Source organism: Osmerus mordax, chromosome 4 (genome assembly GCF_038355195.1).
Source record: "Osmerus mordax isolate fOsmMor3 chromosome 4, fOsmMor3.pri, whole genome shotgun sequence".
NCBI lineage: Eukaryota > Metazoa > Chordata > Actinopteri > Osmeriformes > Osmeridae > Osmerus > Osmerus mordax.
Window position 1 is genome coordinate 12,961,750 of NC_090053.1, and position 20,564 is coordinate 12,982,313.

Genomic DNA, 20,564 nt, shown 5'->3' on the forward strand with positions numbered 1-20,564 from the left:
TCTATTCACAAATGTAGTTTTACTCCTTCTTGTCTGATTCTTAAATATGGAAATAAGTATTTTGATTCATTTTGTAAATACAGCTGTAAAGAAAAATAAGAAATGTAATGTTGTCTTTTAAATACTTTTCATTCTAATATGAATGTTGTTATATTGTACTTAGAAACTGTACCTTTAATATGACCTTTATTAAAAGTGCATTGGACACATCGATTTTAGATGTGCTTTATGTGCTGTTATCCCATAATAAAATTTACCGCTTGTAATGGGCTCCTGTCTTCTGTCTATCTCATTAAATAAATATGAATCCAATAGGATCTGCCTACATTTCTCATCAGTACTATGATATTTATTATTTTTTACAACACCCTACAGAAAATGTATCTGCATTATACTATTACATGCCTGTATTGTGATTAGTGATAGTATGCTTTCATTTGACTTTCATAATATTAGGATTATAAAAACAATACAATATGCTCAAACATTTAAATCTCTTTAAATTACACATCACTACTCAACTAGAGAACACAGACATACTGATACAGTTAGATTTGAACTTGCAAAATGTTATTCTGTGGTATAATCATTAGCCTTTTTCCTTATTCACATTTTGCCAATAAACTAATTATCGAATATAAGAACAATTTAATAATAATTGAAATCTATTTCAAACTAGCCTACTGCAAGTGTCTGTAATAGGGTTGACATGGATAGATGAAATGGTCTTATTAACAAAATGTAACATCCTAAAAGGGCATGATACCGTTTTGCTGGCATGACATATGTATCATGTCCTTTATCCAACTACAAAGCTCTGACATCGAAACCCACACCGTTTGCCAAATCACAAAAACTAAAATATTTAATTCCAATGGACTATGCACAAATAGTCTATGTAGGACCTAATGGAAGAAATAATAATATTAATGAAAATAAAAAAATCTAGATCAGAATCTAAAGTGTCCTACTTTTGTGAAATGACACACATTTTTCTCTGTCACTGTAATGGTGGACCAATAGATACATTTTTGAAGAAATAAGATAAGGCTGTGAGCAGCACTTGTACTGTACATCTTGGCATTGTATACTGTATCCGGACAGTTTAAAATGCCTCTGTTTCACTAGGGGGACGTTTTAAAAGTAACACCAAAACAACCAAGCGTGGGAAACGCTTCCTTAAAACCTGGCAGTGTGATCAACTTCCATCAGAACGTACTGTTGATAAATAACGATTCAAAGCTACGTTATGGAACTAATATGGTGAGTGTTGTCTCCTAGCCGCAGCTAAACGTGTCAGATGCAAAGTAGGCAGCTAGCGTTGGCTATCGAACCTAGCCACACTACACCCAAACGTACTTATGACGGCTTCACTGACTTGACGTGATGTCGATTTAACACCAACAAAACACGGTGTAGCATTGAGCATAATCTTGTAAAGACTTTTGGTAACGAGCTAGCCACTGTTAGCTGTCCCGGGCTTAGCTAGCTAATGCTATTTTATAACTAAATCCATCCTATTTCAGGGAGGACATCCCACCCAGTGACGGTCCATTCTTCACCAGAGATCTATATGACAAGTATTCTCTTGCCCCTAGTATCAAGGAACTCTGGGTTCTTAGTCAAAGGTAACTTTGTATTTAAAAATCACGTTGTTCTAAGGTCATGTTATGACCACTTTCTCATTATTGTAGGGCTCTCAAGTTTTGTCAAAAGTTTGGTGTGAGATTGCCATATCTGTTAACGTTTGGGTCATTCTGACCCATCAGTCATTGTGACCCACCGTCGTATTGCGACAACTTTACAGCATACAAAAACAAAGTGAAGCATTTTCTTTTAACCGTTTGGCTGTCTCAGACCCCCCACATTGCAAAGGTTTTTTGTATTGGGTAAAATTGGGTAAACACAACGATGGTTCGTTATGAAACTTTGGGTCATGTGACCCGAAGGCAGCACAAGGGTTAAGAGCCCTGTAACTGTTGCAACACCTAGGTGACATATTACATTCAGTCATTTAGCATTATTGCTTTCCTTCATTCAGTCCCACAGTGAACACTGAAGTAAAGAGAGTGACCAAGAACATTACAAGAAAACCTGACATTCCTCCCCCCAAAGAGGGAGAGAAGTCCAACAACAGCAATGATGGTAGTGCCTGTTGGGAAAGCCAGGACTCTGAGGATGACCACAAGGACATTAAGACTACAATGAACAAGAAGAGCCAAGGCCAGGCAACTAGTGCTTATCCAGAGCCAAGGGTACCTTTCCCCTGTGTATCCAGTCTCACCTGCAAAGAACAGATGCTGTATCTGCAAGCATTGACCAGCAAATCTTGCAGAGAACCTCCTCAGGTATTACCACAAAATATTTGAGACAATCAAATGCTAAACCCTCTCCTCACCACACAAACGGTCCTACATTGGAGGATATGGTTTTCACAACAGAAATAAAATGGGGCATCTTCTCTTTACTGCAGAATTTGGGTCGTGTGAATATTGAGGTGTCCCAGTTCATGAACTATCTGCAAGATGTGGCCCGAAAGTGTGCAGAAGATTACAACTACATATCCCAGGGAGCAGGGTTGTACACAGAGGTACTGCCACCTCACAGTCCAAGAGGTCATAATGCCAGGGTGTTCATGAAGGCTCAAGCACTTGTCTCGGTTTCAGGAGTACTTTAGAGCCTGCTTGGAACGCATTCAGACCTATCCACAGCTGTACCTCATCCATGAGATGACCAGTTTGACAGGAGGGACTTTCAGCCCTGACCTCTGTCTGACATTTGAAAAACTGCTTGTGACCATGGTAAGAAGATGATGTATACAGAATTACATCTACAACACATTCTTTATCTGTATTGAACTTTAAGGCTGAACTACAGAACTTTCCTTGCGAATGCACTGGTTTTATATAAGTGTGTTTTTAATTTTTATTTCTTTAGGGCAATGTGGTGATTGCAGACCGTAATTTACTGCCTGATGAACCACAACTTGCAACGGATTATGAGAGTGTTTCATCAGAGAAAAGTCCTGTTAAAAAAGCCAGTGTTTCACTTGCAGTAAGCATGTTCCTCCCCTATTTAATTACTGCCACAAAGCAGAGCTGAAGTTTATTTTTTCTGGTTCACAACGATCAGAGGAGTCTGCTGCTCTGATGGTTTGCAGTTTTCAAAGACAGACACCAGAGTGCGCCAAAGTTGAGATGAAACTCTAAACCAGATAACGTATCATAGTAATAGGATAGTAAACATAGTTCAAAGATTGGAGATGCATAATCATAATCATTTCTTAAGATGTGTGTTTTTCATTTAGTTTCAATACATGTCAGTCTCTTTGGTAAAGAAGCTGCCTTGATCAGTGCCTACCTCAGTTCTATTGTGCGTTCTGATCCTAGGCCGTCAGCAGTGACAGTAATGCGAATAAACTATGTGCCCGGTATGAACCCCACGTGTGTCTGACCAGAGACGCCCTGGTCAGGCTGCTCAACAACCACGGCCCCGACTTCAGTGACCCCTGGGAGCTACCTCTGTGGGTGAAGACCAAGCCAGGGAAAGGTAGGCCACATCTGCCCAGCTTTGTACTTACTGCCTTTAAAATATTTCAGTGTCGATTTATTCTATTTGCCCCTATTTGTTTTTAATGATTTGTATGAAATGGTTGAGACTGTATTAGCATGAATTGGCCGCATGGTGGTGCTATTTCACAAATTCACTGTGATCTGCAGGCAGTAGTCAAAGGAAGACTGCTTATATTGACTCCCCCCTACTGAAGACAGAAGTGACCATTAGGGAGAGGAGTCATATCTACCATGAGGAGAGTCTGATGCTTTCTGTCAGGAAAGATGGATGTAAAAATGTGTCCGACATTAAGACAGAGATCCCGCCTTCCAAAAAACTACCCCCTGTGGTATGTACTGTATAGTAACTTTTCAGTCATGACAGATAGTATTTTGATGGAGTTGTATTATTGATCACCAATTAATCTAATGGGTGAGTGTTTGTTTTTAGAAGGAGAGTTTGCAAAGAAGTCTGGTGTCATTTGAGAGCTCCTGCATGGACTTTGACGTGGATCTCACTGATCTGGAGACCTTTGGAGAGTCCTCAAAGTCTTCCGAGAAGCTCACAAGCTTGAAACAACCAAGCCCCGCTGTCAAACCTGAAGGCTCCATACTCCCCCAGCCTAAAGCGAAGTCTCCAGAGTCTTGCATCCTAGCTGAGAAGGGCAGTAGTGTTCAGAGAGAAGGGAACTCCTGGTCTGATACAGAGTCGTCTAAGGAAGAGCCAGCAGAGAAGGAGGACAGCGATTGTGGCCCTGCCCCCCGCTCTGTCATACGCCAGGCAAAGAAACTGAAGATAGACTCGGACGAGTCGGAGGAGGATGCCCTTTTTGATAGAGACTCAGAGGACGAGCGGCTTGTCATTGTTGACCTTACATCCCCAGACACCTCAGCCAGCAAACAGACAAAGAGACTAGCCAAAACTGCATCAAAGTTCCTTCCCCGCCACGCAGATACACCCATGAGCTCCTCGGCCGAGTCCGTCCACGAGTCCCCACAGAGCCACAGACCCAGCCCTGCCTTACCCCCTTCTGAGGGACCTAAGAGAGACCGCAGGAGGGCCAAGGCACCCCAGGACCAGCTGGGCCAGATCCTGCGCATGCAGAAAGCCATGCTCAAGCCTTCGCAGAGCCAGGCCCAGGAACCAGCCAAAGCCTCCGCTCGGCCCCCAGAAGCCCTCTCTCCGCACCGAGCAGTGGGGCCCCCAGGGCATGGCCACCCTCAATCTATGGTCAAACCCTGTGTGTCCTCATACCTGCAGAGTGAGGATACTTTGGACAGGGAGTCTTCCGTTGCTGCCTCCACTGGACCTGTCACAGCTGGCACCCTGCATGGGGCACAACAGAAAAGTAAGCTGTACTTCCCACCGCTACTGTACAAAAACAGCAAGTTGTCGTCCGACTGAGCAGTGCTTGGGCCATGTACTGTATTGCGTTGTAATGTGTGTGTGTGTGTCTCCCTCTTGTCCTAGAGCTGCTGTCGCAGGATCTGCTGGTGAGTGCGGAGGATGAGCAGGACTACGAGGCTCCGGAGGAGGGGAACCTGCTCTACAAGCTCTACAGCCTACAGGACCTGCTCGTCATGGTGCGCAGCTCTGTGGCCCTAGCTCAAATCAAGACCATGGGGGTCTATGGACCCAAGAAGGTACAGTGCAAGTTCTGTTGCTATGTTGATTTTATATATAACCAAATCCGACATGTTGTAACCAGTCCAACACTCAACACTAAGCATTTCATTCTCTATATCGTAACCTGCCTCTTGTTAGAACTTGGTAAAATGTAACTTCAGAATTAGAATCATCTTTATTGGCCAAGTATATACTACATACAAGGAACATTTCCCTTTAGAGCCTGTCAACTTCAGACTTACTAGCCAAATGTTGAACACAAAACTAATCTTCTTATGGTATCTTTGGACCTTACAGTTTGTGCCAGTGCATGTTCTGCCCAAGCTGGAGTACCAGCTGTGCTATGGAATGGAGTGTCTGACCAAGAGTGAGATCTGCCAGCTGTGGGCTGAAACTCTGCTCCACTCCAGTAATGTCTCTTATATAGGTGAGAGCTATCCCTCTACTCCACTCCAGTAATGTATCTTATATAGGTGAGAGTTATCCCTCTACTCCACTCCAGTAATGTCTCTTATATAGGTGAGAGCTATCCCTGGGAGTCAGGTGGCTGAGCGGTGAGGGAATCGGGCTAGTAATCCGAAGGTTGCCAGTTCGATTCCCTGTCCTGCCAACTGACGTTGTGTCCTTGGGCAAGGCACTTCACCCAACTTGCCTCGGGTGAATGTCCCTGTACTTACTGTAAGTCGCTCTGGATAAGAGCGTCTGCTAAATGACTAAAATGTAAATGTAAATCCCTCTACTCCACTCCAGTAATGTCTCTTATATAGGTGAGAGTTATCCCTCTACTCCACTCCAGTAATGTCTCTTATATAGGTGAGCGTTATCCCTCTGCTCCACTCCAGTACTGTCTCTTTTATACAGTTGAGAATTATTCTTCTGCTCCAGTACTGTCTCTTATATACACTAGGTGTGACTTACCATACACCTACTATACACTATTTTAGGCTACTATTTTAGTAGCGTAAAACTGAACTTTCTGAACAAAATAGCCTCTTGACCAAGCCTATCTTAGTTTTTCTGTAATAAAAATGGATGCAGATGAAGTGAGAGTTGGTATCACTTAAATCATGCATTTCCTCCAAGTAACAAGCGTTCCTCGTCAGCAGAGTCGGGGGGTGGCTTTCTCCCACAGACCAGATGAAGGATCTAGAGATGAGTCATTTCACAGTAAATGTTTAGGGCTTGGTTTGCATGGTTGCCATAACTATGCCCATTTTGGGTTGCGGAGGTTTAGACAAGAATGCACCTGGCAGAGATTAGCCAAGTCCACTTTTCAGACTCAGTGAGTCTGAATTCCTTCACAGCCTTTAAAGGTACTGTCATCTCAAGCTTTGGAATCTAGGAGACCCCACCTTTGTTTTTATCTCTGCTCTCTAAAGCACAGTTAGGTTAGAAGGTTAGAACCCTTCATTTGCTTCACAATTACCCCTTTTCCACCAACTTGACCCGGGAGCTTGTTCAGGGCTGGTGTTCAGAGCTTGTGCTAGAGCCTGTTCGGAGCTGGTTTAACTTGCGAACCTACTAAGAACCGTTTTGCTTTTCCACGGGCTAGAACGAATCTTTAGAATGACTCATGAGTAACGAGTTCTCGCAAAGAGTGATTCGTTCATTTTCTCGTGGCCGCGCATCGGGACTGTTGCATAGGCTCAGTCGAGGAAACAGAAATAATTCGGTCATCTCCCGACTGTGTCTTCGGGTACAAGTCTTCGGATCCTTTTTCACGTGACCTATCGTCAGGAATGAGTCTTTAGGTGTGTTCGACTTCATGCAGCGCCGGCGGCGCTTGTATGGGGGGTGACAATTGTACCCTCGCACAGCCGAAAAGCATACAATGTAGACAAGCTTTGCCCACAATGTCTGTGTCGTCTCTGCCTTTTTATCATTGGTTTCCAATGGGGGTGATGGCGGCGACGTAGTACGTGTGGGGACTTTGTTAGCGGCCTATATACTTTTTATATGGCTCTGAACTGCACGGGTTCTAATGACGACATGATTTGCCAGACGAAGCGCCACGATCGGCTACGAATGGCGCAAGGCTGTTCACACTAGATGCGCATTTCTCCGCCAAGCCTTTCATCTGAGCTTTCCTTTTTCACATGTAAAGCTGACATGGTACATAAACATGGCATAGGCTATATTTAGTAAACTTGTTATTCCAACAGCCATCGCAACAGCATCCCAACATAACGTGGCAACCAGGGGTATCGTTAGAACCTTTTTACTAGGGCACATGCCCCAGTATAAATCTGCTGTTCCCCAGTAAAATCTAAAGTTTGAGTTTTAACAATTTACTTTATTAGTCAGTGCATTAATGTACATTGATAATCCCGGAAAAAATAAACGCAGTATCCAAATCAACGCTTGTAAAATCAAAGCAGTTTCCATGTTAGCGCACTCTTCTGAGCTTTCCAAATAGCCACTACAGCACGCACACAGAAGTCCAGGTATCGGACTCGGCACACAAGTCAGAATTGAGGTAGTCAAGAAAACATTACAAAACTAAAGAAAGTTTCTAAATGATAGGCTTACCGACATGGGTGTCATTAGACCCTTTTTACTGGGGCACTTGCCCCAGTATAAATCGGCTGTGCCCCAGTAAAATCAAAAGTTTGAGTTTGAAAAATGTTACTTTTAGTCTGTGCATTAATTTAGATTGATAAAACCGGAAAAAATAAACGCAGTATCCCAATCAACGCTTGTAAACTCAAAGCAGTTTAACCAAAAACACAAACCGATGCATGCAGAATTCCATGTTAGCGCACTCTTTAAGGGTGCGTCCACACTAGCCCGGGTAAATACAAATACGCGTATTCTAAGTTAAAACGATCTCCGTCCACACTAGGGTTTTCATATCGTTTTCCAAATGTTTGCCGTCCACACTAACACGGGTACATGACAATTGTTGTCATGGTTACGCCACTCCTGCCCCTCCCTCCTGCTACGCTGCTCTGTTACCATGCGTGCGATCAGCTTGTTTTGAGGTAAAAAAAAACCCACTAGGCCTAATACAAAAAAGTTACAGTAATACAATGGCTCAACCAAAATTTAGCAGTAAAGGCGAGTTTCTTTTCATGGACGGATGAAGAGGGGGAATACTTACTTAGGTTAACTCAAGAATATAAAGCCCAGAAAGCAATAGAGAACATAGATTGGGAAAGTTGTGTAACAAAGTATGGGGATATACGGCAACGGTTTTCGGCTGAGTATCCTACAGCTAGTGCTGCTAATGATAAGGGTTTCCCTCACACGGTGGAGGATATCACTATTAAGTAATACTACTTGTACCTGAAGTACACTAACTAAACTGAAAAATAAATTATAGAGACGGAGCAGCATATCCCTTTCATCTTACATGTTCATCTTGACGTTATAGCCTCTAAAGCGCAAGCTACCCCCAGTGCCATGGCAACTGAACGTCATTGTATCTGAAAAGCTCCCTGGACCCCGTCCCCACTACTACGCGAACCCGGCGTTTTCAAATGTCTCTGGCTAGAGGAGCTCTGTTTTCAGTGTCCGAATACGCCGTATTAGTGTGGACGGGAGGTGCAAACGCAGACATGTTGTGTTTCTAAATGTACCTGGGCTAGTGTGGACAAGGGCCTAAGCTTGCCAAATAGCCACTGCAGCACGTACACAGAAGTCCAGGTGTCGGACTCGGCACACAAGTCAGAATTCAGGTAGGCTAAGGCCGTGTTCACACTTGACTTCTTTTTTTAGAAAAAAGCACTGCCTTCAGCGCCTTTTTGAGCGATTTCAGTGCGAGAATTCTGAAACCTGAACGGGAATCATACATTCTAGCGATACATTATTATCCGTTATTTTCCATTGGTTACTTATAGATAGCTAGCTTCTATGGCGAATAAAATGCAATTACTTGCTTTAGCTTTGGTGTTTGAGGAGCCATAGCCTGGTAACTAAGGTAGAAGGTTACTAGGGAAGGTACACGCATACCTACTCTCTTCGTCCTAATTGGTCCGTTGTCAGAAAGGCACATGACGTCACCCAGCGCTTTTCTGAAAAGTTGAGAAAAATTAACTAAAAAAGACGTTGGGCGCTGCGCTTTTTTAGAAGTTTTTAAAAGGCGGCTGCTTTTTAAAAAGGCGTCGGGCGCTGCGCTTTTTTAGAAGTTTTTAAAAGGTGGCCGCTTTTTAAAAAGACGCAGCGCTTTTTTCTAAAAAGTGTGCACACGGCCTAAGAAAGAACATTACAAAACGAAAGTTTCTAAATGATAGGCCTACCGATCATCTTATTTTGACTAAAACATAAAAACAATATTACATGAAGCTCAAAAAAACGTAATCTGTGCTCAAATGGATGCGTAAAAAATGTGTGCACTCGCATTAACTATTGATGTCCCTGCCAAAGCTGATATCAAACTTGCATCCTTTAACTGTTGTATAGTTGGTTAAGCAAGGGGAGTTTCTATAGCCGAGTAGTGCATTGTGCACAGCACGCTTGGAAGAAAAAAAAGGGATATGAATAGGGGCCTGTGCCCCAGTAGAGTTTTATGTCTAACAACGCCCCTACCTACCGTAGTTATATGGCAACGCCGCATATAACTACGACGTGCATAGATGTAAGAATGTTGCGCACAGTAGGCTACAGGCAGCATAGATGTATATAAAGGGTAGATGTCTCGTCCGCGTTGCCGGACAACGGAGTTGAACGTCCGCACATGGCGGCCATCTTGCTACAGTCAACTCGCTCACCCATAACATTGTGTTGATGCTACATGTACTTTTTAAATGACCATAACTTGCTCAATTTTCAACCGATTTTGAAACGGTTTGGTTTGTTATCAACGTCAGAGATGTCGTTATGCCACTGCATACTTCTATTCTATAAAAAAAAAAAACATAATTATTCATAAGTATGCAGTGGCATAACGACATCTCTGACGTTGATAACAAACCAAACCGTTTCAAAATCGGTTGAAAATTGAGCAAGTTATGGTCATTTAAAAAGTACATGTAGATTCAACACAATGTAATGGGTGAGCGAGTTGACTGTAGCAAGATGGCCGCCATGTGCGGACGTTCTAGACTCCGCCGTAAGACATCTAGTGTTTATATATATCTATGAGCAAATTAGCCACCGTTAGCTTCACTTTTCGCCACAAAAACTTAAGCTCAGCCTAAACCGTGCAACGGAACGTAAATCCCAATAGAAGCAACGCAATCGAGACCAAGACGAACATTTTGACACCGCCGTTTTCTATGTAGTCCAAATATAGACTGATCCTTAGGGGTGGGAAAATAATAATAATAATAATAAGATATGTGAGAGAACAAAGGTTTGCCCTTGCCGAAGGCAAAGCACACCCAATAACAAAAAAAGAAACAGAAAAGACCATTGTGTAAGGAAGTGAATAAACTATTTTATGTTTCATATCAAAGGCAACATAATATCCATAGGTGATAATATGACTTTAGAAACCTAGATAATATAAGTATCAAGTATCATAACAATGTAACTGTTCATCTTTAATATTTATTTAACCTCAAAATACATAACTAATTTGGGTCTAACCACTTTTAAATAATTTATCCAACAAATCATTTTTTTCCGTGGTCACCAGAATCTTGCCACATTAGAACAGTGGAATCGTATTAAATAATTACAATTCAATATTGCAACATAACAGCACATATTAATGACACATTGGCATATCATTGCTATCAAAACAATAAAACTGTGAATTTCAATGAATTAATGGTAAAATGCTAAAGTAATGGCACACAATCGCAGTTCATGTGTGCCTGTTGGTGTGTTTAGCCCAAATCTCTGGCAGAACACTGAAATGTCTGGCTGAGGATGTTGCTGGCAATGGCTCAGGAATTATGTCTTTGATGTCATTCAAGAAGTACCAGATCTTGTCACCCGGGAACTTTATTGATGGAATGAAGAACCTATTCTCCCCAGCTCGGCGCATAGTGTCAACTTCATATTGATCACCAACAACCTGAAGGACATTAAAAAGTTAAAAACATACGATACCAGACCTTTTAAAAAAGTATAAATTCATTATTTTCAGTCCAACACACCTGTGTGACAATGCCTTGGAAAAGATATGAATCATACTCGACCAGGACCCACATCCCCACTTGTACGGCTGTTGCCTCTGGCTCCAAGAGGCTGTCCTTTACTCTGACAGTTTCATCAGGCTCTGTGAGGGTGGACTCCTTTGGGAGAAAACAGCCACAGGCTTTCTTGCAGAAGCAAGAAACTGCCCTGGTCTGGATGATCCCTGGTCTGGTTGAACTCAGCTACAGATAGGAAGATATGTATTATCTACAAGTGTGATTTATTCATGGTGCATTTATGTTGGAAAAATTGAAGATGTAACACATTTATCCTGTATAAGAATGATTCTGTGTTCAGTATTCCTTGGGTGCAAAGAGAGGCCTAAACCCAAATCTGAACTCTGGGTAAACATACAAGACCCTTATCTTGGGGCGGAGGACTAGGAAGAAGGGGGTTGATTTTGGTTGTTTTAAGGAGATACTTTGTGACAAGGACTATAGGTGGAGACGCAAGGTCTGGTGACCATTTGTTGACACTTATGTGAAGGAGCTTTTACGATCCCAGGGCCGGAGATCCTGTTGTTGTGTTTCAATCAGGGTTGATGTCGTAAACACGCACACACGTAAACACGCACACACGCGCGCCAGGTCTATGCAAGGAGCCAATGAAGAAGAGCCATGGTACATTTGCATGCCTTTGTCTTAACCAATGACTGTAAAGAGCGGGGCTGCTTAAATAGGTAGCTAGCGCAACATGCTAGCAGACAAACTTTGTAGCACAATGGCGTGTGATGTTTTTGTCTCCTTGTGGGCCGGCCGCAAGCAATAAAGCTTTCTTAAACTTTTTCACCGACTGACTGTGCAATGCTTGATAGATTAATATTTCTGACAATTTAACAGTAGAGGTGGTAAATTCTAGACTAACCTGATGGATTTTCATGGTCCCTGGGAATGACTTGAGTGATGGGGGAATCAGTTCACTCCCATTTGTGATGTCCTCCTCCATCACTTTATACAGTTTTACAGAGGACTGCGCACTAAGTTGGTCGAAGATGGTTTCCATATTTGGTACATCGGTACCGTAGGCTACGATCCTGTCGGCTAAGTTCTTGAGAGCACCCCCTACCCCATCAGGAGCTCCTTTACCATGAGATGCCTCACTGAAGTTCCAGGTGATGTAGCTAAATCCCTTCCTAAAGGGGATGGTGGAGGCCAAGTAAAAGTTGTTTTTGTTCCTGTATTGTGACGTTGGGCCATCAGACAAGAAGTGCAGGTCGGTGACAGCTGGGTGATTTTTCTCTTAAATCTCTTAATACTGGCTCGAGGTGTGCCCAAGTGGCAACGGCGTCGTGCTTTAGGCTTGATGAGAGAGAGGCAAAGGATTCGACTCTCCCCCACTCAGATAGAGGACACCGGTGTGCAGGGTGACCTGCTGGTGTGACCCTCCAAAGTGGATTTCTTTGACTTCCTTATAGTACTTGCAGCTATAATTCTCACTGTAATCTATATGTATAATAGCTTGTTTGTCTGCCAGGCACTGTTTAAGTTTGTTCATACTGTCATACTGATGACCAATGTTATAGATGTGGACACTGAAGTTGGGAAGACTGACCCTGGTGAAATCCAACAGCTTTTCAGCTGTTCTCCAGTGCTGTCACTTTCATGTCATACTCCTCTGTGCCATCCTTTGTCTTCCTGGTCATTGGTGTGCTTCGTGTGACCCATTCCTTCCAGCCTACTACATTGTTTTTGGTGCTTGGGTCCAAAGAGTACGGGAATGCTTTGCCTTTGCAGTGTGGGCATTGCCCGTACATACAGTCCATTTTCTTTTGGTCACACACAGCCATGACAACCAAGTCTGGCACAGATGGCGTGGAGATGATGCCGATCTGGTGCAGTGTCTTGACCTTCGAGCCAAAGTTTTCATTCAGTGTCCTACATAGGCAAGTTTCACGATCAGACACTTTTGGTCTGTTGATCCAAAATGGCCGCAGTTTGCAAAACTGGGCCCTAGAAATGTTATGCTGGGGGTTTTCGCCAACAAACTTCATATGAAGGTGCTCCATTGTGTCTGCAAGGGAGCGTTTTCGGTAGATCTGACCATCATTACTTCTGATCTCCCCAGCTTTCCCATTGATCACAGTGCTGATATCGTCTCTTTGTAGAAAATGCCACACCAAGCCTTCCATCAGTCTCCTCCTGCTGTTCATTGGCAGATTTCTCTTGTGGTTCATTGGTCCTCTTCTCTGACATTTTGGACGCGTTCCTGGCTCCGCCACACTTACCGACTCTCTTCTCTGTTTTCTTTGCTCCTGTCCAGCTTTCTTCTCAAATTTTTCATTTCTTTGTTCTTTTTTTGAAGCTTCGCCTCTGCATCTCTCAGCTTTGTCCTCAATCTTGAGATTGTGCGCTTTCTTTTATTTTTTGACTTGGGTGTGGATGTGAGGTTTGGATTTGATTCATTTAGGCCTAGCGGTGCTATGGCTGTCTGGGTCGATCAACTGCTGGATAAAGTAGGGCTGGCTCTTCAAATGATGAAGGGGTTGAGTCCAGGACTACGGCTTCAGATTTTCTATTCTGGTAGTACCTGGCAGAGTTCTGTCTCCATTTATGCTTTTTTCTTTTATGCTCCTTTTTCCCCATCTTGTCAGCCATTTTAAGTTTGTCATTTAGATTCCTTTTTTGGTACCTGACCAAGTGTGATGAGTGCAACAAAGAAGAGGTTAGAGGTAGGACAGTTACTGTACACCAACGCCTATCCACCTAAAATCTGTTACCAGCCGTCTGCCTACCTGCCTACCCTTAATACTTTTTCTTTCCCTAGGCCTAGCTTCCTTAACACTCACTGACTTGTAACACATAATGTCAGAATGAACTGGGCACAAATATGTTAATACCAGCTAAAAAACTTGAAATTCCTTTCTCAAGCTACCTCTCTCTTTCCTTCCTTCTATATTCCTCCAACAGTTCTGGGTTGTTATAGATCTTCTTCCTATGCTTTGCCAAGCTAGCTTTTGCAGCAGCTCTCCTTTTCTCACTACCTGTCAACCTGGGCAAAACATAATACATTAATATTATACATTCATATTACAGATAAAAAAGAGAAGTTAAAGTTAAATTACTTAGAAATATGCCTTTTATCATTACCGCAAACAGAGGTTCTCATTACCGAAATGGGTATCATAAAATAACGGTAATGAGAAAGTACATTGCGGTGATGAGGAGGCCTAGTGAAAAATGCTAACAATATGGGCAGCCATTATGACTCAGCAAACAATATTACATCATCTTGTAGAGCAATTTAAAGACTGCATATTGATCAAACCAATTTATCATCAATAGCGGTAATGAGAATCTATAGTGTCGGGAAAAGGGGGTAAGGATACAAGTAGAACATTTTTAGTGAATAAAAGTGAGGAGACTAGCATACCTTGTGTCCATCTTTGAACTTCTCATCTTACTGATGCATCATGGGAGAATAAAACTTTATTCACAATATTGTTGTGATTTTGACAGGGCAGCGAACAAATATTGCGGTAATGAGAAATGGGTTGATGGCCACCATGTTTTTTCATTATATTATCCATATGATGATTTCTAGATTTTTTTTATTCATAATTTTTATAGATTATTGAACATTAGACACAACATACATTGATCCATCCATCATCTGCTGCTTTTCCGGGGGTCGGGTCGCGGGGGCAGCAACCTAAGCAGGGAGGCCCAGACTTCCCTCTCCCCGGCCACTTCCACCAGCTCTTCCTGGGGGACCCCGAGGCATTCCCAGGCCAGCCGAGTCCCTCCAGCGTGTCCTGGGTCTTCCCCGGGGCCTCTTCCCAGTGGGACGTGCCCAGAACACCTCACCAGGCAGGTGTCCAGGAGGCATCCTTATCAGATGCCCGAGCCACTTCAACTGGCCCCTCTCGACGCGGAGGAGCAGCTGTTGTACTCTGAGCCCCTCCCAGATGACCGAGCTTCTCACCCCATCTCTAAGAGAGAGCCCGGACACCCTGCGGAGAACACTCATTTCGGCCACTTGTATTCGCGATCTCGGTCTTTCGGTCACTACCCACAGTTCGTGACCATAGGTGAGGGTAGGAACGTAGATCGACTGGTAAATGGAGAGCTTCGCCTTTCGACTCAGCTCCCTCTTCACCACGACGGACCGATGCAGAGCCCGCATCACTGCGGACGCCGCACCGATCTGCCTGTCGATCTCGTGCTCCATTCTTCCCTCACTTGTGAACAAGACCCCGAGATACTTGAACTCCTCCTCTTGGTTCAAGATCTCCTCCCCGACCCGGAGATTGCACTCCACCCTTTTCCGGTCGATAACCATGGCCTCAGATTGGGAGGTGCTGATTCCCATCCTAGCCGCTTCGCATTCGGTTGAGAACCGCTCCAGTGAGAGCTGAAGGTCACGGCCCGATGAAGCCATCAGGACCACATCATCCGCAAAAAGCAGCGACCCTGATCCTGAGATCACCAAACCGGTGACCGGTATCCATTAATACTCCAATTGATAATTATTAGTATAAGATTATAGGGCTTCAGAATGTTTTGGCATGTTTTTCAGGAACTGAAAGTGCACTACACAGAATACTTTACAGTATTCAAAAGTAAACCTTGAAATACACTGTGTACTTTAAAGTGACCTAAAAAGTGGGCCAATTCAGTTTACTTAGTACAAAAATTGTATATAAATAAGTACACTGCTAGTATACTTTAAGTAACATGATAATAGTATACTTTTTATACTAAGTATACTTCTTTTTTTAAGGGTTGACGGACAGCAATAGCTTACTATTGTTAAAGAAAGTGTTTTAGTCCGCCTCTTCATTCACTGAAAAACTACGTTTAGTTGAGTTCTGGTTGTATTATTAATCTGCAGATTGGAGAGTTTAACATAACCCAATACATAAAATGACAAATTTCAGTACACTGGTTTGTGCAAGTTCTAATGCGAAAACAATTAAATTCGAGACCACGCACTTCGTCAGCGATAAAGTAAGCAAACAGCGCTTGATCGGCCATGACTGACGTCAAGGCAGTACACCACGAGAAGCAGGAATGTCAGACTTTACGGAGCCGTTTTTAACTCCTCCCCGACTGCAAACGGCAACTCTCGCCTGTCGTTTTACGCAGCCGATGTCGAATAGGCTACACCTGTTGGATCATTTTTCACGTGACCTGCATAGGCTCAGTACTGGTAGCTAGAGGAAGCATAAATTAATCGTTCATTTCCCGACTGTGTTGATATGGTTAAAAGAACAATGGGATTCATACTAATTTACCCTTACTATGTGAGTCGTTGGTTAAACTCCAAGGAACAGGCCATCTGGGTTCTAGTAGACTATTTCTCTTGGAACTCAGCCTTGGGTAGGTTTCTGTCACAGCCTGTAGGTAAGAATGTTGTCCTTATTACATGATTTCTCAGGTGAATAGCGAGCTGAGCTTTTCCACGCCCTGTGGCTTTTTGTTTTGGAACGGTCAGGGATGTTCCTTTTGTCTGCAAGCATTCCAGAAGACACACTCCCTTGCCATAAAAAATTGACACTAGCAGATTTGCAATAAGAAATGCACAAACACTCATGTAGTCACCAGAGTGAGTAGAATTGTTCATATCCAGGCTCAAGTGACACTAGCAGACATGGCCAGATTTGTTGTCTAAGACGGAGCACACCAAGGGATTTGCCAGAGGGGGTCTATGTAACAACCACAAACACTGCTTCTCTATCAGAGGTTTACATCTGAGAACAGGGAGATTTAGCTGTGTCTGTGAGTCATTATGATACATCTGAATATCAGGGTGTAAGTCTATAACATGCTGAATTCACCAGAGATGTATACAGCAGGGCTAGGCTAAAGAAGATTCCAGTGGATCACTCATCACTCAACTGGTTGTTGGGGAGAACGGTGTCTATCAATGACATCTTTAACAGACAGGGTCACATGGCTTATCATGTGACTAATTCTACGGCACACAACTGTACACGCTGTCAGGCCCCCCATAACAACGTGTTGTTGGTACAGAATGCAGTTGTGTAAGCAGGAGACGCTACAGGCATGGGTGGGAACCACAGGGTGGAGGGAGTGGGGACAATTGTCCACCCGGTCAGTAACTGTTGCTGTGAAGGTTTGCAGTGTAGTAGCTCTCTGTTTTGTTTGTTCGTTTCAGTGTGTTTACGTTTCTTTCTGTTACTCTCCAGGTCATATTGACGCGCTCACATCGAAGGTAGCACAGCTAAAAAAGCTTCCAGTAGACTGGACGCAGAAGGCTTCGATGGACTTCAAGTAAGTTCTACCCAGGAGGGGTTAGTACGTTTACGTCTGTAGCTTCTAAAGCAGAGAGATTCCCTATTATTTTGATGGGCACTTGTTCCCTCTCTATCTCTAGATATCCTTTTATGTAAGTGCTTGCTCAAGTAAACGCATTTTATCAATTGATGTAGTTGACACTTTTCATTGACAGACATTCAAATCGCAGAACTGCCGTTGAATGGAATTGAAAATCTTCTACTTTTAATTCTACTTGGGAGTCAGATGGCTGAGCGGTTAGGGAATCGGGCTAGTAATCTGAAGGTTGCCAGTTCGATTCCCGGCCGTGCAAAATGACGTTGAGTCCTTGGGCAAGGCACTTCACCCTACTTGCCTCGGGGGGAATGTCCCTGTACTTACTCTAAGTCGCTCTGGATAAGAGCGTCTGCTAAATGACTAAATGTAATGTAATGTACTTGCAGGCCGTCCAAGTCACTGAACATATTGCATCATTTACTGAAGAAGATCACTGTGTGAGTTCCTCTTTTATCACCAACTCAGTCTTTGGATTGGACAGGTACACATTGCATCATATCCTCTGTAGAATGAGTTGTGTCATTAAGGCCCCAGGCAGGAACAAGCTACCTGCCTGCCAACAAGTCTGTGTTTGTGTTTTATAGCACTCCTCAATCTTCTTCACAATAGAACTGTCAGTAAATGTTTTCTGAAGACGCAACTCGCTGGCAAACTACCCCTCCCTTTTCTGGACAGAGAACTAGTGTTCAGGTTCCCATGTGTCTGCTGGGCATAAAGCCATGCTTTCCCATGGTGTGTGCAGGTTGGAGGAGGGGCGCTATATGATTGGTCATAAGGCTGGGGAGCCATTTGTCACCATCTACAAAGCGGCGGAGGGGAGGAAGGTCAGCCGGGGGGCGTACGACCTGCAGCAAGCCCACAGCAGGCTGCCCCAGCCCCCCACCCAGGGACGTGTGCCCTGGGTGCCTGTTGACCCAGCCAATGTGCAGCCCTTCCACAAGAAACACGGCAGAGTGCCATGCACCTTCCCCCCTCGGGATTTCCAGAAGGTACGCTGGTCCACCAACCCGCCTTCAACACGCTACATGCTGTTAAGTCCAAGGCCGAGACAGCCAAGGGAAATATGGAAGCCTCCTCACACCCAGACTGCTCAGGGAAGACCAAGCCCCTAGTATCACCATGCACCAAGCCCTTTGTCTCACCGTGCTCTTGCAAATATTTACCAAAAAGACATTTACAAACTACCTGCTGAAATTACCCTGTACAAATGATTTGTGAACTACGATAGAGAGATAGTAGTAAATGATGTGGGTGTACCATAGTGACTAAATTGACTATTGACAAATACAGCAACTTCTTTATGAATGATTTACTGATTAGGTAGTTATCGACCATTAATACCACACTGTCTTATCAAGAACATTCCTCTTGACATTCTTATCAGTACTGGCATTCCCTCTCACATTCTTCACAACACATTTAGAAAGAATGAGACCGAGACAATGGAGATAATACTAGGTGTAGAAATATCCATGTTAAATACGTCAACAGTGCAAGGAGAGCTGTCAGTTAAAACTGTCAGATGTTCCTCAAAGAAGTGGTGAAAGCACTGATGGTTGTACGCGGTTACATGCCTTCAGGCCTGGATCACACACGGGAGCGAAGCTAGTTCAGGCATGGCACTCGGGCAGCGCGCGTCATCCGCTCATTAACTACACCTGTGTAGCCAGCACAAGCCCATTGGGCCATGTCCGATAAGGCGGCATTCAAAGGCTGCGCGTATACGCACACACTCACCCCCGGTTGCTGTATGATCTGTGCTGCTGCCGCCCTCCACCATCCCCTTCTCCCCCTTGCTGTCTGTATGTTCTGCCATCAGGGGGATTATATCTCTATTGCTCCCTGTCTCATATTTCATGTATGTACAGTACCAGTCAAACTTTTGACTGGTACTCTGTGTCGCATCGAGGAGGCAGGGAGTGCTTCCCTTAGATCATCCACTCTGCCAAAATCAAACCTATTTCCATGGTTATCAATAAATGGTCAAAGCTAATGTGTGAGTGTCTTGACTGAACTCACCTTCTGTCATGCTGCTTGCTTCCACTCTCAGAGCTAGCTAGGGGAATTCAATTGGATTGAATTGACCTATTCCACTTCATATGTCCCATCAAATGAGACATATTCATCAAATAGCCTAGTGTTCACCTAGTGTTTTAAATATGCTATTGCTCAGATTATGTTGAGATGTCAGTCTTATTGACTTGTTTTTCAAAAGTAGTTTTTGAACTAAGTACTTTCCTTCCTCCCTTTCTTTTCCCATTTACTCACTTTGGTTTCTAGCAGGCTGTACCCAACCCCAACCAGGGAGTCAAGAAGAAGAAGAACAACAACAAAGGGGCGCGGGCTAAAAGACGCGATGTGTGGTTACAAAAGAAGAATCAGAGGGACAATAACAGGGACAAGTAACCAGACAGACGTCCATCTGGTCCAGTGACCGGGTGGTCGGCTGTCCCCTCTGCCGTTCTAGGTCACAAGATTACTTGGATATAAACAACTGTAAGCTCACTTTATGAGCTTACAGTTGTTTCTTTTTTGGCACTTTGTATGTTTGAATTATGTATAGTTTGTAATGTAAATAAAGTAGGACAACAGCAAAAACATGTATTTATTTATTTATTTATTGTGTATTTAGTATTCTGTAGACAAGTCTCCATGTACAATTTAGGACTTGAAGGCACATAGCTCTCAAGACACTGTTGCATTGTGAGACAACAGAGTATATATTATGCTTCTCCCTCCCTCTGAAAAACAAAAACTGACCTTTTTATGCCCATACAATAATATGCATCTTATCTTCCAGTCAGATGATGTTGCTTTGTTTGTGTTAAAGGCATTTTTGTGCTTTTTTGGATAGTACAGTTGAAGGTAGATTGGAAAGGTAGGGGAGAGTGGGAGGGGAATACATGCAGTTTAAACTGCTGCGGTAAGGCCTCAGCCCATGTGGTACACACTTTACCCTGTGAGCCACCAGGGTGGCACCAGTTGCACCGTTTTGTTTATGAGCAATCT

The 20,564-nt window shown here is 43.5% G+C and overlaps 1 protein-coding gene across 3 annotated transcripts; it reads left to right on the plus strand.

The window, feature by feature from the left end:
• Positions 1 to 1,149: 1,149 nt before the first annotated feature.
• On the plus strand, positions 1,150 to 20,142 carry ice2 (interactor of little elongator complex ELL subunit 2). Of its 3 annotated transcripts, none has more exons than XM_067234742.1 (15): positions 1,150 to 1,263; positions 1,527 to 1,628; positions 2,042 to 2,348; positions 2,474 to 2,590; positions 2,667 to 2,801; positions 2,938 to 3,054; positions 3,390 to 3,549; positions 3,720 to 3,901; positions 4,003 to 4,900; positions 5,023 to 5,195; positions 5,476 to 5,605; positions 17,411 to 17,495; positions 17,942 to 17,992; positions 18,298 to 18,544; positions 19,836 to 20,142. In XM_067234742.1, exons 1-15 carry the CDS (start codon positions 1,250 to 1,252, stop codon positions 19,959 to 19,961), a joined length of 2,844 nt encoding a protein of 947 aa, XP_067090843.1. In that variant the 5' UTR covers positions 1,150 to 1,249; the 3' UTR covers positions 19,962 to 20,142. The 3 variants fall into 3 exon arrangements, with proteins under 3 accessions (XP_067090843.1, XP_067090844.1, XP_067090845.1); XM_067234743.1 differs by having other exon boundaries at positions 19,839 to 20,142; XM_067234744.1 differs by lacking the exon at positions 2,938 to 3,054.
• Positions 20,143 to 20,564: the final 422 nt, after the last annotated feature.